A 19,735-nucleotide genomic window follows, 5' to 3' on the forward strand; every position below is an offset into this window, starting at 1 on the left:
GGTAATAAACATTCGTAATTAATAACTGCCTAACTAAAATGTGCAAAATCATTGTTAATTTACTTCAGACATTTTTTACTACTCAAGAAGTACTTTGCTGCTTTAAAAAAAGATATAAAATTGTGAGAAGTCTTTCCATACTCACATCACAGCACTCTGAATCGTCAGATGCAGATGGAGGCATTGTAAACTTTAGATCTAAATTTGAAAACTCGTCGATGGGATCTAAGCTCGGTATGTCTGACAGGCTGCCAGAGTCTGGAGTGCCAGGTGTTGTGTTGAAGCGATCCGGGGATGTACTGTTGCTTGTATGCTGGGAGAGAGATTCAAATTTCAAGACAAAATTCACTGAACAACCATGTGAACAATAGCTTAAGATTTACATTAATATTTTTATTTGAAAGAAACATATTAGCATTCATGAAGGAAATGAATTACATAATGTTACGGCCAAAGACCGAAGTTCGGCCAGTTCTCGACCTGACTAGCCAATTTGCATTTTGGACGAGAGGTGTGGACAAAGTTTGATGTAAATTAATAAACTGTTTGCAATTAATATTGTATATTACAGTTTGGCTGGCCATTTCGCAAACTGGCCGCCGAAGCTTGATGTGGTAACGGAAGATTGTCCAGTAAGCGGCACATCTGATGCTTCTGGTGAGATGGCATGCATGTGGTAGAAAGGAGGGTGCCATGCTTGAGAGAAGGTCGTGCTGCAGTGGCATAGTGAGAGGGGGCAAGGGGGTCCATCATGCCCTGGGCGCCTATCGAGGTGGTGTCAAATGCTCTCTAAGACAAACAAGATTTTCTGGAAAATTTCAATTTTTATTTTGAATGTTTGTGAGGTTGTACAGTCTGTCTATCATAAGAAAAGCTGTCGCCAGTTAGTCTGCAGCTGTCTGTTGCCATAGAAACGAGCCTTATCCCATTTTCCGAAGGGTGCCTTGAAGATTTATGCTTCAGTTTGCCATCTTGGTGCATTTAAAGATGAACTGGCAACCTTTAGTTTGCCCCTATTTGAAATATACTAGCTCTGTTGCTATAGCGACCACCACCCGCCAGACACTGTGGCGAGAGCTGTTTCTCTCATAGACAGATAGTACACTAAAGTGGGACTCGTCCGTAGCCACATTTCTCCACTCATCTCCTGTGACTACCTTCTGCTGACAGAACGATGGACCTATGTTACAATGGATTGGGACTATGGTGCACTATTGACTCCTACTGCTTCTGCTAAAATGGATTGCATTTGACTCTTCTGTAAATGACCAATGGTCTTCCAGGCTACCGATTCAACTAAGTCATCTTGCTGAGACATCGTATTTACTGCTACAAAACATTCAATTGTTTTTAATCTCCTACTACAAAAAAAGGAATGTTGTAGATTGCTTTTCACTCCTTATCTAAAACACATAGTTTTCGATGTCACAGACTCAATTTGCATATTCCCATCGCGGCGCGCAATAAACTGGAAGTTGATCTGTCAGCACACTATCCTCATCTTCAGGGCAAATGTTTTTATTTTATTCGGCTTACAATTCCTCCCTAAATGTAGTGTTTCATCTCAATGTACTCCAATATAATTTAAATCAATTTCCTCGTCATTATAAATATCACGAATACACATCAAATAGTTTTCTAGTTGCAATTTTCTAATTTCGACTATGCATAATGTATGCTTTACGCATGTACGCATTGAAAGAAATGTTTAATAAAGTAAACAAATAAATATTAAGCTTTTTTTTTTTTTTTTTTTTTTTTTGCAAATTTGGATACTCTTTAGATCATAATTGCTCTTTATTTCATAAATTACGGTTTCATATTTTTAATTTTATAATTTCTGCATGCCATCTTACCAGATTTAAACTGATGATCTATAATCCGGAAAAACCGATAATCTGGAATCGCCGAAGTCCCGACGAGTCCGGATTAAAGACTTTTGACTTTTTAACTAGTTCTAGATCACCATATATCTGAGTTTGTGGCAACTTTGGCCATTTCCCGATTTGGCCGTACACTTCCTGGCCGATTTCAGACTTTGGCCATAATATATACAAAGCAATAATGTAAACTGAATTCCCAAATAAGCACTTTGCTGCACTTCATTTAAACATATTTCCTCATCATATTTTTTCATAACAAGTATAAAACTTTCTCAAATATAAGTATAGGAACTGGGAGACTGTACTCAAATTTCATTATTTGTTCAAAATTAATTTTAAAAAATTGACATTGCCAAAACATGAATATTTTTATCTTTTAACATTCTACACAGTTAATTGTTTTTAAGTTATGCAAGAAGCATACATATATACACACAGAAACTATCAAAAAATCCATTTTGGAAAAAAAGAGTACTTTATTCTACCCGTACATACAGACATCACACAAAAAATAATCAAAATGGATATTTCATAGAAATCTGATATCTGAAGTTTTTTGTAATTACAATATTCCCTTTACTTTGTACAAGGAAGTAAAAAATCAATTCAAATTATAAAATTTATTCAAAGCTTCAATTTATGCTGCTAATTATGAATCCCTCATAAGAGAAACGGTTCTTTAATTTTAGTTGAACTTGACTAATATTAAAAAGAATTTATTTATTTTTTAAACATATTTTAAAATCAAAATAATAACAAATTTTTTATTAGAAAGAATCAAAATTTTTATGAGGAAAAATATCACATCTGTTCTGAAAGTTTTATTCCCTTCCCTTCCATATAATAGATCATTTCCAAATCTAAACAAAGTTAAAAATTCTATTTAAATATAAAAATTTATTTCCTCCTTTTTAGTACCAGAAGAAAAATTTTCTGATTTTTATAATGCTTTTATTAAATGCACAAAATCTTCTATAAGGTGTTTTATAAAAAATTAAAGCAAGGAAACTTGGCTATAATTCTTTAGAATAATGTCCCAGTTTCCTACGAGGAGGTGTAGTAAGGGCCATTTGAAAATAAAAACCAAATGAAAAAAAATTTCTAAAATCAAACTTATTTTCAGATTTTATATATATTTCTATTTTTCAACATAGTTGCAAAGTTTGTTTTAAATACTTATCATACCTTAGAACTAGATTTTGAATACCTTTGTCATAGAAACTTGCCGCCTGCTCCAATAACCAAGATGTCGCGGCTATTTTCACATTCTAGACTAGACACTTCAGGAAATTCGTTTGAAAGAGTGCTTATGGTGAAGCGTCTGTTCTCAAGAATGTTTGCTTCAACTGAAGCCACCATATTGTCTGTGATCATAGATAGGCAACCGGAATGGGACTCATCATGGACTTTGTCATGACTAGCTTTGAAATCCCTGACCCACTTATGCACTTCACTCATGTCAGTAGCTCCCTAAACTTCACAAATCTGCCAGTGAATGTCTGCAGTAGACAGGTTTTTTGACGGAAAAAAAAAAAGTATCATTGACCATACCTCACATGGGGCGGGCGATTCGATAATCTTGAACATTTTAAAGACACAGATCAGACTGTACAGGTTACCTACACAGCTGCAATTGAGGACAGTTGTTCACAAAGAATGCTGGAATGCGACACAAGCATTTGTTACAGCCCGTGCAATGAGTATTAGTGTATACAAATGAAACAGCCCTTACTTAAAAAACACACTACATATTAACTACATCTGATATTTTGGAGGAAATTCTGTTCGTTGATTCTCTATATATTAGATAAGATTATATATATGGAATGTTTTAGATAGCGTGCAAATTTTTACAGAATCTCAGCACAATCTCTATAGAATATCTATATATATAGCGTTTCTATACGTAACTTTATAGAAGTTACATGAAAAAATTTAGAGTTCTATACATATTGTGTAAGATCTAGTTTATGGAAAATTGGGCTATAATCTTAAGAGGATTCTAAAGAAGTTTATCATTGAAATTTTTTTTATAGAATTCTAAAAGACATTTCCATAAGGACAGCACAAAAATGACTTTTGTAAAAAAAAATTTTAATTGAGTTTGCATCAATTTTCTGAAGAAAATGCCAATTATTGTTTAAATGAGGCAAAGTTTTTTTTTTTGAAGGGGGTTAGAGTAAACTATAAAGTTTAAGTGCTATATGTATATAGGTATGTTTACACCTTAACAGCTAAATATTTTTACTTAGGAAAGTCCCTTTTTTTGCCCCAATTTTCAATTAAACGCCAATGACTTTTAGATCTCTATTCTTAAGTAATGAAGAATCTGTATCCAAATATGTATGAATGTACCTACAGCCACCAAATTTTGAACATACACAGTTCTCCACCCGAACATCAGCACCTAGAAGCCTAAATTTAAATTTTTAAAAAATTTGCTTTTATGTTTTGTGCAAATTTAATGAAATTTTCATTGACAAGCAAAACATACAATATTTAATTTATCTGTCAAATGTAATCTGTCCCTTATGGATTAAAAAACTAAATGATTTAAAAACAAATAAAAACATTTCTTTACCTCTACTATTATTAATTACTAATTTAGATTCTTTAAAATCATTATATATTTTTCTCTTTTTCATAAAAATCATTTTATGCAACTAGTCAAATAAATAAACTTAGGTGCATAAATCTTCAGGCAAGTTTTTACTGACGAGGTGATGAGACATGGAAGCAATGATGGAGCACACCTTGTCCCCATGTTGTTACCTATAAATATCGAGTCCAAGAAGAGAAATTTCAAAAAAGGTAGAAATAACAGTCTTGACTGTTGAGATGTACATATTTCAAGTCTTAAAGATGAATTTTGTTTAATGTGTATGGAAACTGAAATCTTTAATGAATGCTGTGAGAATATTAAATATGCTGTAGATAATGATGACATGGTATAAGTGGTTTTTCAGCTACATTCTATGGCTACTACTTCTGTGCTATTGAAGAAATAGCTTGAAAACAATTTTAGGGCAAACTGTATAGTCACATCACTTATATTTCCAAATAAACGCACTTCATGCTTTAAAGCAAAGGCGTCAAATTAATGGTTCAGTTAATTTGACGTCTGATGTGCAGATTACAATCATAAGTTCATTCATACCAGATTGAGAGAGGATTCTGGAGTGCCACAATAGCTGGGGGAGGACAGGGAATCATCTCTGTATGAAATAAATGGATCCTCCGAGATACCATTCTCTAAGGTGCAAGGATCATCTTGAAAAAAATCAAACTCCAAATTCAGTTTTGTATCTTTTAAAGATTCTTGGAAAAGTACATCTGAAATGAACAGAAAAAAACATCATTTTTAGTACCTTAAACTGCATACGTAAAACAAAACAAAAATCTATATATGAGCCAACAGACATAACTAGTTATAAAAAAGTAGAAATAAAACTGATTTTTTAAAGAAAATTCATGGAGAATATATTATGCATCTACCACTACATGTGTGTGATGCACCTCACATACATGTAAATTTTAGATTCTTCAGTTTAACTGCATTTCAGAAACAACCCATAGAAGAACCTCAAACTTTTGTACTTATACTTTGTATTATGGGGCAAATAATTAGTTCACCCAAAGAGTACTAATTTTTTGACATATTTCTGATTGAGAAACTTCAGGTTACCATGAATTGCCACCAAGCTTCATAACAATTTATCAGCCCTTCTACCACATAAATTCAGTGAGAAAGGACTCTAAATGGCATATTTTGTGAAGATTTTCAGTGTCTCTAGCATGCAGCACAGTGACACAATTTTGAAAAAATTCCTAATTAATTTAAATTCACTTAAAAAAGCACAATTAAATTTAGTGAACTATTTATAACATGATGTATAATATTTAATTGGACATTCTCAGTTTTATGTCTCAGTTTTATTCTCAGTTTATTAATTTCATTTTATTATTATCTACCACAAGCCAACATGTTGCCACTCAGAAAATCATAGCATATAACATTCAAATTTAATCTGTTAGTTATTGCTTAAGAAACTATATGATTTAAAAACAATAAATGCAGTTGTTAAAAATATTTTTTCTACTTATCAATCTGAATAACGTAAATAAGAATGCATTTAAATCGTGAGATGTCTAATCAAAACCATTTAATATTTTTCTGAAATTACACAAGCTGGAATGATTAAACTCATTATACATTTTTTTCTTTTTAAAGCAACTAGTTTCATTAAACAGAAAGGTCTGTCAGGTGAAATTTTAGATTACATTTGTTAGGTATCACTGGCCATGGATCAAAATTGGTATTTTTAAAATCCAATGTCTGACCCCCCCCTTTTTTTTTTCAAAAAATTTTATTTTATTAAGCAGATGAATAACATATACCGTATTTGACGGCATATAAGACACAATTTTTTTCCTAAATTTGGTCTCAAAAAAGTTACTTGCGTCTTATACGTGAAGGTAATTGCATTCAATAATTGTTTATTTGGCTTTTACGAAACGTGAGAACTATAAGAAACCATGCTATTGAAACTTTTTTTCCTTGTGTGTGGCCGTCTAAATAAGGGTGCGTCTTAAATGCCGTCAAATACGGAAATTGAAATGATTTTTAATTAAATAAAGTGTTTAAAATATATTTAAAATAAATACCATAATTTCATTTTTTCCATGGTATTTCTGTGGTATAATCCAATCTTAATTAATTTTTATCTGCACATATATCCCCTGATATTTCCTTATCAATCAACAGCGTTCACTCAACTGCAACAACATGCTATGTTTTATTTATACAACAATAAGTTATATGATTATTGCAGAATTGTTATGGGCTTCAAATACCTCTTATGGTTGGTGAAAACCCAAATTTAAGCAACTCTCTATATGAATGCAAGAAAGTTTCAGTACAGAAAATGAAACGTTTCGGAAATTTGACATACGTTACGGTCAAAAAAGTTGTCACACATATACACAGACATCATTACAAAAATAAGCAATATGCGTCATAGGGATCCCTATTCAAGCTTATTCACTAGAAACTCACTATTGAATTGAACTCACTTTTCAGTTACTCACTATTGAATTGAAAACATTACCTCACTTACTTATGTATATAGATCGGTGGGGGAGGTGAAAACTGTGTCACTATAGCAAAGTGTGGCAAGCTGAGCAATTCATTGCAATGAAGTAAACAACTAAGAAATGAAACCTAATATTTATTCAACACTGACAGCTAAAATCTTCATTTGGGAACAGAGGGGAGAGAAACATTCAGATAAGATATCTTTCCTTCCATTCCAGTAACCACAATAGTTGAGAACAAAGAGCCAGTTTTTGCAATCCTCTTATTTCAGACAATAAATTAATCTACAATAACTGCATTTATGTTCCAAACTCAGAATAAGCTGCTCACATTTTATTAAATAAATAAGGTATCTATTAAAACGAAATTATAAGTACATTACAAACACTAAATTCATTAAAAATTAGGGTTCTTTCTCATTAATAACAAGTACATGAGAAAACATCATAAGAATTATCCTCTGCGTTTGGAAAATATGACTTGCTTAGCAAAATGTATTAACAGTTCCAAATCTGATTTGAATGTGGCAAGGCACTACAAATTAACTATTTCTGTTAGAAAATTAATTATTCATCATTTTAGAGATAAAAAAGTATTGGAAATATCCAAAAATATAATTATGTGCTCGATTATTTTTGATGCTATAAAGCGATGAAAATTATATAGAACTGTTGAATGCACTGAAGTCTGGAACACATTCCAAGCTTATAAAAAGAAACTGGAGATTCATACTAGAAAAAATTAAACAAAACTGAAAAATTACTATTCAGAAGCTTTCAGTGAGTTTAAAAGAACGATTTGCACTAAAATTTAACACTTTAACTATTAGAACATTAGGACACATTAGATACAATGAGCAATCAGCAACAAAGAAATTCTTTGCCAACAAGGAAAATACACCTGGCATTCACAAAATTCACAGTAAGCAAATATTTATCATACTCGAAGAATGTTATATTTGCACGAGTCAAAATTTAACATATTTATCATATTCGAAGAATGTTATATTTGCACGAGTCAAAATTTAACATATTTAATCAGGCCTACCTCAGTTATAGAAGATAATATCGATCAATATAAATACATATATATTCTTAAATGAAAACTTGAAAGGATATGTAAGAAAACTTCGACAGCACAATAGATTCAAGTTTTATCAGGATAGCGTTCCTAAATCTACAGCCCTAAATATTTGCTAGTGGTTATTATATAATTAGCTGAAAATTACCAAAATTCCTCCATGTTTTCTGGACTTAAATCTTATTGAGCATGCACGGAGAGAGAGGAAAGAATAAGGAAATATGATATTTCCATTCTTTCCTCTCTCTCCATTAAAGTACCATTAGAAGCAATTCTTATGAAGGAATGGAATATTCTTATGGGAAAACATTTGCTGAACCCATGCCAAAGTGTATGAAAAGTTTAATTTTAGCAAAAATAAATCCAATGAAATATTGAATGCCTCATTACTTTCATGTTTTTATTCATTATAAACTTTGTTCAAAGTGCCCAAATACTTAGAACAGCTCATTTTTTGAATAATTTTTTATAAACTATAACATTTTACCAAAATTATTTTGAATAACCTTTTTTTTTTTTTTCAAAATAAGCATATTTTTAAAAATATGATCACAAGTATAACAGCAAGAAAAATAAGAGTCATTTTGGTACTATTTATTAAATTATATTTGCTAATAAAATTGAAACACAGAAATATTTACAAAAAGAAATGTGAACCATAGCATATAAAATATATATATATAAATTTAATTTATTAATTAAAGGCATTCAAACAGAAATTTTTATGCTCTGTTCTTGTAAAGTAAAATGTTCAACACAATCATAAGCATTGAACACACATCTATTACCTGTTTGAAGTTGTTAACAGTAGTTTCTCATTCCATAACTTTAATTACAAATTACCATAATTCTTCTACAAATTACCATAATTTGTAGAAGTTTCATAACAGTGTTGTGCAGCAAATCAACATTAAATGTTTGACTAAAGAAGGTTCAGACTCATTCAAGATTTGTAAAAGATAATTATTATTCTGCAAATAAGAGACTTCTTGGGCACTAGAACAAGTCCCTTATGAAAATTATTTTATACAGGAAGATAAGAGCTCTAAGAAATTAAGAACTTTAAGGGTAAACCTCTATATAAATGCTTTTTTATAAAATTCTATAGGAATTTTATAAAGATTTTGCAGAACATTATTCTATAGAAATATTGCTTTTCAAAATTATATAAAAATTTTATAAAGTCTTTACAGACTGTAAAGCTATATATTTCTGTTCATATTTTTTAAGAATGTCATATTCTTTCAAACACCCTGCATGCTATTAAAGCAAGATATACTGTAAATATCTTACATTTTTGCAGATTTCTTTCTACATTAGAGACAAACAGAGAGGCAATCCAATATGGAAGCTTATAAACCAACTTATTCCAGGGCCGGTTTAAGGAATTTTGGGGCTCTTCACAGGTTGGGAGATGGGACCCCCAATGGATTCTCATTCTAAAATGCACACTTTCTATAGCATGATCAGCTTGCTTCATAATTTTTGATTTAGTGCATGTAAGATTCCAAAAAAATTAATAAAAATATTACTTTAGTGAAAAGTTCAGCCTATTTTTATTCATATTTACGTATGAGAGCAGCTGCCAGCGTGTTTCAGGATGCCTAAACCGGCCCTGACTTATACACATATATTTACAGATTTATCAATTAGAATTAATTTTCATTTACTTTGATTTAGTGTGGCAGAATTAACAACTGAACATGGAATCTTTTCAAGTGGAGGTTCCAGATCCAAATCTTGGAGATCTGCAGAAACAAAACACTCCATGACATACTCATTGCAATTATATGCAAATTACATGACATACCTACTACCTAAAACAAAGAAACTTGAAAACAGTTCTGATTTAAACTATTGTTTAATGGCTGTTTAGTAAGTTATTTAAATGATTTGGATTTACCCCAACAAAAAATTTTTACAGAGGCTGATAAAGTTCTATAGAAATTCCTATTGAATTTAATAAGTAATCCAGAAATTCTTCTCTACAAAATTCTAAAAAATATTTTACAGGACACAACTGAACAGAAAAGTGGCTTTGCAAAATTATATATAAATTTTATAAAACCTTTATATGAAGGTATTTTATAGAAATCTGCAGAGATTTTCAAACTGTAATCAAAGGAGCTTTTTTGTATTATATGCAATAGTGAAAAAAGCAAGAAGAGACAAATTTTATTCATAAAAGTTGGATCACTTTGAATGGTCAATTCTGCTCTCTTTACTCTAGCTCAGGAATTCTCAATGGGGTTGAGAGATGAATATGCATCAGGAATGGATCAACATATTCAAGATCCCATTGATTATGAAAAAAAAAATATTAATAAAATTGGTAATTAATTGTTTCTTGATATAAAATTGTATCATGTACCAAGGAAGAAATCACATAAAATAAATATAAGTGAAAACTATTCTAAAATTAGTTAATACAGTTTAGAAATCAATAATATTTTTTTAAATATATAAGTTTTTTATGCAATAAGTGCAATATAAAAAAGTAAAATGCAAAAGCACAATTAAAAAAAAGTACAGAGGATGCAAAACAAGAATCAATTAAATCAAACAATTTTATGCCAAATATTTTTTTAAGAAATTCCTTTATGTATGAAGCACAGTCAACACATTGATCAAAATCGAACTTTGGTGCCATTAGAATCTGTGGTTTTCTTTGCTCATGTTCTTAATTGTTATCCTTTACTTATTTTTGTTCAATTATTTATGGTATGATTATGTTGTGTACTGTATATTACAGAGAAAAATGTACGTGGATCAATTAAAAAAACATACCTTTAAAAAGAGTCAATGCAAGAAGAAGGTTGGAAATTGCTGCTACAGCTTGATGCTTTTTATCTTCTAAATTTATGTAACATTTTGTGCAATGTTTTTGCACAATATTGTTTATAGAACACAAACATTAAATCTTGTAAAAGCTCAAGATCAATTTAAATCATAAAATTTATTAAAAGATTTAGTTTATGCCATTAATTATAAAATTTTAGTTTCTGATAATGAATGCTTTTAGTTATTGTACACATAAACTTCCGATAATAAAAATGGTTTTCTTAATTTTAATTAAATTAACTATTATTTAAAATGTATTTATTTTATTTAAATATTTTTTGAAACCAAAATGATATTGAAATTTTTTCGTATGTGATTTTTTCATGATGATTTTAATTAAATTAACTATTATTTAAAATGTATTTATTTTATTTATATATTTTTGAAATCAAAATGATATTTAAAATTTTTTCGTACACAAAAATATTCAAGAAATTTCTCCCAGTTTCTTTTGTTTATCTTCTTGGCTTCCTCTTCCCCTCCTGAAGAAGCAGAACCAATGCCAATGCTTTAGACACCGATAAGAGTTTTATCCAAATTCTGTATCAAAATAAGGTCCTCTGATTTGCCTAATTTTAATATGCTGAACTACCTAAAGTTTTGCAGGTTTAGCTGCTCAAATACTATTGTAACGTTGAAAACAAGAGGATTTTTATTTTTTAATTTATTGTATTTTATTGCATGGCTAAAAACATTACTTTGTATTTAATAATTAAAAAATCATGCATATAAAAAGAACTTCACTTGCATAAAGTAGCTAACACAGACTATGTTGTTAAAGAGTTGCTATTAAGTTAGTTGCTCAGAAAGAGAATTGATAGAACCTGCTTTTATAATTTGCATTTAAAAATGAATGAAACAATCTTTGAAATATTTCTGCCAAGTTCAGTATAATCTCCAGAAGACAGAAGAAAATGTGTGATATTCTTTGAATCAGCAAAGTTACAGCAAGATACAAATACTATAGGTAAGGTCAGTACTAGGCTTTCTGCCACCCGATGCAATTTCTGCCAATCTTAAATTATGTCACTGAGCAGTTTCAAATTTTATCACATGATGTGTCAGCACTGGTAATGCTACTGCATAAATTAAACAAATCAGAAATTCCTTAAATTTAAAACAGTGATATTATAATTCTGTAAATTTATATCAGTGTCGAATATACAATTACCTGCATCAGGAAAATTCAAGAAGTCTTTGCTCATAACTGATTCTTTAGGAGCAAATATCACTCTGGTACTGGAAAGCAAAACGGGGGGTTCAGAAGGCGAACCTTCTTCCTCAGCCACACAAATGTTTTCGTCCTCTGCTTCCTCCTTCTCTTTGATGCTCTGTTCTTGCTGTCCAGATACTATTTCATGCCCATTCTCAACTTTGCTGCAACCAGAAAAACAAACAAAATTAGGTTATTTTGTCCTTAGAATCCTTTAGAATTATGGCCCAATTTTCCATAAATTAGGTGAAAGACCTTTTAAGTTTCGATAAAATTCTACAAAATACAGCTTACGTTATGTTAAAGGTTCTATAGAGATGTGTGAGAATATTCTATAAGGATTTGTGCAGAGATTCTATAAAACAACTGCACAGAATTTATAAAGGTTCCACATATATAAGCTTATACAATGTATTTTCAGTCAACTAATTGAATTTACTAAAAATATCATACCCAGTTTATAAAAGATTGGATTTCTTATAAATTCTACAAATCAGAATTTCTGTAAATTTTTAAAACTCTCAAGAATTCTAAGCAGCTTTTCTTGCTTTATTCTTTTTATAAACAAAAATCTTATAGAAGCTATTGAATTTTTAACAAGATTTTAGGATTAAATTCTTTTAAGATTAAGAAAAGATGAAAGATGAATTCATTTTTCTTTTTGAATAGAATTCTTTAACCTCATCTTAATTTTGAAATGATATGTTACATGAAAGGAGTAGAATGAATAAAAAACTTTCATATGCAATTTTTTCCTAAATAAAAAAATTAAATATTGTTTTGGTTTAAAAATATTTAAATAAAAAATATCTTTTAAATAACAGTCAATTAAAATTAAGAAACTATTTCTTTTATCCAGGGTACATATACAATACAATAATTAACAGCAATACAGCTTCTATAAAATCTTTTCATAAGGGTGTATATACGAAGCCATAAAACTGCAAACAAAAGTATGCTAAAAGAAGGAACCATTAGACTTATGCCTATTTTCATCAAAATTAAGGGCTTTTAAGGACCAAAAATCTATTTAAAAAAAAACTTAAGGTCATACGAATCCTGTTTTATGAAAAATTAATTTCAGTAATACAAAAGCTTAGAACACTCTATACAAGTTGGTATAAAGGAAGGTAAAATGAAATTCTGCAGTAAAGACAACAAAATATTCCAAGGTATTGAAAAATAAACTGCATACGTTTTGCAGCACATCTTTTCTGAAGATGGTGAGGTTTACAGGGATTTTGTTTCTGATCTACTACTTGAACATTTTTCATTAGATACAATTTCCTTCAGAAACTCCCTGTAGGATTTCATGTTCTTAAAAAACATTTGGAATTCAATTTCAAGTTCAAAAGTTCCTTTGCTGTTGACATTTGTAATTGATACCTTTCTGGGAATAAGATGTTGAAAATAGTCTTCCTAGGATAGGATTCAGCAATGATACTGATTAACTAGACAGATAATTATTTTCATTTAAAAATCTCATATACAGCCATGGATGTAATCAGAAATCCTGGACTGCTTGAACAGCTCTGTACACTTCTGGTAACCTACTCATGTTAGATATTTTATTCCGACCAAAATTTAAAAGGATTCTGCAAAGTTTAAAACAGAGATTACCAATGAAGATGTTATGAATCTCTGGGGGTCGATGAAATTTTAAAGGGTGTCGATGATGATTCAGTGGTTGATAACCGAATATGCACGGCCTATTGATCTACATAATAAAGATCTCATTGATTATGAAATAAATACATAAAAAAGAGGGGTTGGGAGTGCTACCATACATCAGGGATTAGTCTAGACAGTTTTTTTTAGTGCTGTCTGGTGTCATATCCAGACTTTGAGAATTTTATGATTGCCCAGGACTTTTTTTTAAATTTTAATTTTAGACCCATATGTTTGACATCACATTTTTAAACATTCTCTTACAGATGTGCATCTCTCAGCCAAACCTGCAGTAAGCAGTGATATCGATTTTGATGGAGGTGTGGCTACCAGTCTTGCCATGACATTTTACTTAATCATTTGTCAAGACAAGTGGATAATGTGTTTACGTTGTTTTTGCATGTGAAGTAACTCGTCTGCACATTTTTTTATCATTTTATCACTATTAATTTTTTATCTCATCATTTAGCAATGGGCAAAAGAAAATGTGTGTTTAATGTTAGCCTGCAACAGGAAAACAAATTTCTGAAATTAAGTAATGACAGTAACAATGAATGTGTTTATTGCACACTACGTACTGGAGAATTTTCTGTTGCACATAAAGGAAAAGGTGTTACTGAAGACAAAGTGAAAACAACTAAACATAAGAGTAATATTAATGCTACTGTTTCAAACATAAAAGATTTTTTGGTACTTTTCCGTTTTGCCGGCGCAAGCGATAAAGTCGCCAATAATAGTACAGCTGATGCCAAACGGAATATCCTCGCTGGTAACCTTTTACGCCTCATTTTCAAAACAAGTAGCAGCCATTTCTTATCAGATTGATTGTTTCTTTCCATACTGGCATACAATTACATAGAATTTTTACCAGATAGTCCAATTTTATACCTTAAGGCCATTCACAGTAATTACGTCAATTAGGATGCAATCACAACACTCACCCGAAGGCAAAAATATAGAAAAGTCAAGGGTTAAACCCATCAATCCTAATAAGAATGCACTAGCGAAGTAAAGCACTGCGGTTTTACATAATTTCTGAGTAAGCTTTTCCTACAAATTGAAATAATTCTTGCATTTAAACTTGTATTCCAAATTAAGATTTAACTTGAAATTTATGTAGATACTTACTGAGAGAACTAGACTTTTGAAGCGTAGTTTACGTGAGATGAGATCACTTGGGGGTCATGTGATACGAACCGGCGAATCAGGATGTTGAACCATGAAAGCATTGTAAATTCTTAAATTAATTTTTTTTTACAAATTTTTTGTCTTTATTTATTGGATTTTTACAAAATTTTAAATGATATTAAAATGTTTATGCTTTTAAAATACAAAATTCTTAGAATGAACATTTGTTAAAATTTTTTTATGTGTATATTGTATGTTGTCGCCAATAAAGTCTGCTTGGCGATATTTGCACCAGCGAAACAGAAAAGTACTGATTTTTTAAAGTTAAAGACTCAGTGATCTGGAGCGTGCTGCTAAAGAAGCTGCATTTTCATACCACCCTGTTACACATGAACTCAATTTTAAAACATCAGGAAATTATATGTAAATGATAAAACATTTTGGAGGTGCTGTGTTAAAAATTATAAAAGAAAGAAGGGCCTCCATGTTGGAAACTGGTTCAGTGGTTCAAAAATATCATTTGTCACTGCTATTAGATTTATGTATTCTTGGGCAGAGGATCCATCAAATGCTGTGATATCCATCAAATGCTGTGACAAACAACTTAATATGTATGAAAATGCTGCAAATGATTGGAACAATTACATGTGGAAAGTGTCTTCCCTATGAAATCGATGGAAATATGTTCATGTGAACAACAATGGATGTTTGGAGGGAAAATGCTAGGAAGATGGTGAATCATTCAAATCTCAAATACAGATGATAGCACACTTATGAAGAAAATTATTCAAAATGTACAAGATGAATAAAAGATCTATTCAGAACACTGGAAGGGAGATAAAACGGAGCAACATGAAAAAGATGGTTACAGTCACTTTAATGTGAACTATGAGTGCAGTTTTGCAGATCAATAACAATTTGAATTTAGATTTTGTGATTGCAATATTATAAGTACACTTATGAAGAAAATGTTTCAACATATACAAGATGAATAAATGATCCATTCAGAATGCTGAATAAGAAATAAAACAGAGCAACATGAAAAAGCTGGTTACGGTCACTTTACTGTGAAACGCGAATACAATTTTGTAGATCCAACAATAGGGGTTCACACCTAAAATGTTGAAAAAATGTGCGATTTAGACAAGCGCCATAATAAAAAATAATGGCGCATGGCTCGACATCGCCTCAAATTACATCTTTTGGAATTTATGTGATAAATATGTAGAAAAAAGTGATATTTTTGATTAACTGTCGAAAGCAGTTTTGGAAATATGGCCTTTTCGTAATGATTATTAAAAAACAACATGCGAGTATAATTGTTATTATTGTATATTTTGTTTTTATTGTTGCATGCGTCATAATAGACTGAATGGACACGGAACTGATGATAGCTTGATAAAATTTACTTTATCCAAAGAACCACTTCACAGTTCTAGAATTTTCCATAAAAATACTCATACAGCTCTTCACAGTATCACAGAGCACAACCAGTAGTTACACTTCAAACTACTAAGCAGAGCCGGATTTATACTTGATAAGGACCTAAGCTATTTACGATATGGGCCTTTTATAAGTCTGTTAAAAACTATATTTATACAATATTTAAATTTGGGGGAGGGTAGTGGGACCTAATTTATAGCTTGTGTAATTTACACGTAAACCCTGCACACTACAAAGAACATTAAACACAACAGAATTCAAAGTGCATCTAAAAGGCAAAGCTCTCACGGATACCTCAGTACTCCAAAGTCACTCTGAACTTACAACTAACAACTGAGAAACTGATGCTCTCTCCAGTCTTACACAGTTTTTCCCCAGCCACCAAGAAATTTCTAGTAGCATACGAGGGCTGAATATGGTAACAGTTACAGACAGCATCAGTTACAATTGTTCAATTACAATATCCATTACAGTTACACAGGGACTGGACCAAAATGTCGCCAAGCTTGGTGACTTTTGGTGATCTCTCACCAAATTAGTGAGACAGCCATTTATTCAATGCTCAATAGATTTGCCCCTGTATTTTTATTTTTCTGGTACAGCATCGTTTCTCTCAGCTTTTTGTGTTATACTACACAAAAAGTACAACAATTTTGCATATAATTTCACTAAAGTTATCTATCTATATACAAAATTCGTAACATTATCTTTGCGCTTCATGAGCTGGTGAGACATTTTGGTTGATTAGCAATTCAATCTTGGAGGCTGTTACAATATAATATGGAAGTATCCAGAATTCTTTCCATTTTTTATGGCTTAATCATACTTCTTATCTTAAGACAAATGCCTAAAATTATTATTTGAGTTTTTTTTAAATCTAGACAGTGCACTGTTTTTTGAAATATTTATATGGAACTGTAGGGATTATTTAAATTTTCTTATAGCTATTTTTAATTTTGAAACCCTTTTCTTTAAATTCTTGTTTCTCACCTACATCTCTCTGCCAGAATGATTTTTCAGTATCACGTTTGATGTATATGAGGTAGAACCAATATTTAATGGGAAGTTCAGTCACTTCTGAGGAATAGCTCAAAAGTTCTCATTATAGCATGTTCTGCTTTCGGGCCACGTCATTGCTTTAAGCCTATCTTACTAAATTCAACCATAGTCTTATATGCCTATTAGTATTCGCTGGTGAGATTTAATTATGGGCCAATTCGATACATTATTTCTGTACAGCTTCAGCTAAATTTTAGTTAGTTAGAATTAGTTTAGTTCATTATTTTCTATCAAGGTAAAGCAAAAGTGAAGGCTTTCATGTGAGCCAGAGAGGCAACCATCAAATATTTGTTTGAGTGAATAAAAGGGTATTTTGACCCTTCTTTGGATGTTGTCTTTATAGTTGTAAGAAGACCAGCGAATAGTCATTAGAGTTTTTTCCAAGGTTCTAGTTGCCAAGGACACATAACTTAATTAGAACATTATATTATTACTTTACAGTTATTAAAGAATGTAGTTCTAGAACTGGGAACTAATTCTATCAATACAACACAAGCATTTCAAACATATTCTGAATTAATTTGTCAACTTCAGAAAAGAAAAACCCATAAATTTATACCATCTTCTGCCAAAGAATTACTATGCACTCTAAAAGAAAATAATGATGTTCAGGAATAAAAATTTTTTCAAGCATAGACAATTTTTATAATCCTAATATCCAATACTTAGGGTTATGGAGAACCAGTTTTGAGAAAGTAAGTTTCAGTGGATGAATTTACGAACTGAAATTACATGGTCTAATTTGGGTGGTTCAGGTTCTGATGTAACAGATATACTGAAGAGAAACAGAAAGCAATTTTTTAGGTGTTTCAAAAAACTGATATTTCATGTTGCAATATTTCTAAAATGCCTGACTTTGTGATGTCTTGCCCGGGGCATTTGCTCCAGTTGAGAGAGTTTTTTCAATTACAGGGTACATTTTGTCTGCAGATAGGGGGTAGAAATTCAGTAAATATCTGATAAATATTAAAATTAATTTAGAATTTTCTTGTTGTGAATTTTATGATGTAATTAAAATAAACCATTTCTGGAAAAAGTCATGTCTAGTGAAAAATCTGAATAAATAAATGTTTCAGCAATCTGTTTAGACTTTTATGCAATTTCAAAAATATGTGCTGCATTGAACCCAAAAATATATGCAAGCCTCAGAATGCTTGATTTAAAATACATATTCCTATAATTTATTTTAAAAGCATTTTTAGAGAATTTAATCTGTGGCCTACTAGAGTGGTTACTGTTTGAGTACTAACTTCTGCCTAAATCCAAGGAAGACAGGCCAAAAATTAGATAAAAGTTGTATTGTTGATGAGTGATTGAGTTGGTATGTATAATACATCAACCAGGCTCAAAGCTTTCCATTAGAATCTTGCTTTGTAAATATTTCATATTTGCAATATTTTTTTTTTTTTTTTTTTTTGAGATTGCAAATCACCATCTTAGTTTATATTGAAATTTCAGTTGTTTACTAAATACTGAAGTTACTTAATAAATGTAATACAGATTTTAATTTAATTTGTTTATGTGTTTACAAACTAAGATAATAACTGTGTGTGTTAGTCATTAGGTTGAGTGTTTATTTTAAATTAATATCCACTGAAAAGTTAATAATTTCATCCCCTTCTTAATTAATAAGTTAACAAAAATATTAAAATAAAAATTAATTCTTATATAATTTCAGTTATTGAATTAATTCTGGACAGTAACAACAAATACAGTGTCAATTTTTAAGGAAGTATACTTTTTATTAAATACCACTTAACTCTATATAATTTAAGAAAAGAGAATTAAAATAAAAACTACTGAAAATTTAAGAGCAGGAACAGTTTTAGCAAACTTACCTCAAAACATAATTAAGACAAACTACACATTCTGGCTTTGTGCCGTTTTCGTAGATGACTGTAGCTTGAGTGACTAACCATACGTAACCCCCATACTTCGAAAGGAAACGGTAATATCCAGTTTCACACTGACCTTTAGAGAACACTGGGGGAAAAAATGAAAGTATGAGACAAATTATAGGAAAGGGGGAAAAAAAAAAGTCTTTAAAATTCACAAATTTTTTGGTCATCATTTAATCAAATCCATTTTTAAATTTTATATAAAATAAAACATTTCTTTCAAGGCTTTCATTTTTTAAAAAGGCATATTAATGTTCTTATTTCTAGATTTTAAATATTAACACTTTAATTTAATAACTTAATACACAAGGGGGTTCTCAATTTTTTTAAATCATGTACCACATAAATAAGAATCAACAATTTGCATACCAAAAAAGGGGTGCCATTTTAGATTTATTTAAATCTTTTGTGTCAAAATTACACCATC

The 19,735-nt window shown here is 30.5% G+C and overlaps 1 protein-coding gene across 2 annotated transcripts in view; it reads right to left on the reverse strand.

The window, feature by feature from the left end:
• LOC118184918 (hypoxia-inducible factor 1-alpha-like) overlaps positions 1–19,735 on the reverse strand; it is a 491,355-nt gene that overhangs the window by 28,448 nt on the left and 443,172 nt on the right. The window contains exons 7-11 of one of the 2 annotated variants that reach the window (XM_035354660.2): positions 19,249–19,393; positions 12,071–12,276; positions 9,729–9,806; positions 5,041–5,216; positions 146–313 (exon numbers count right to left, since the gene is read on the reverse strand). In XM_035354660.2, the coding sequence (XP_035210551.2) occupies positions 146–313; positions 5,041–5,216; positions 9,729–9,806; positions 12,071–12,276; positions 19,249–19,393 (773 nt within the window). The remainder of the gene's footprint in view (positions 1–145; positions 314–5,040; positions 5,217–9,728; positions 9,807–12,070; positions 12,277–19,248; positions 19,394–19,735) is intronic. The other variant, XM_035354661.2, reaches the window with a different exon arrangement.

The sequence above is a fragment of the Stegodyphus dumicola genome, chromosome 2 (genome assembly GCF_044657685.1).
Source record: "Stegodyphus dumicola isolate Sdum_Otavi_A_Nest chromosome 2, ASM4465768v1".
NCBI lineage: Eukaryota > Metazoa > Arthropoda > Arachnida > Araneae > Eresidae > Stegodyphus > Stegodyphus dumicola.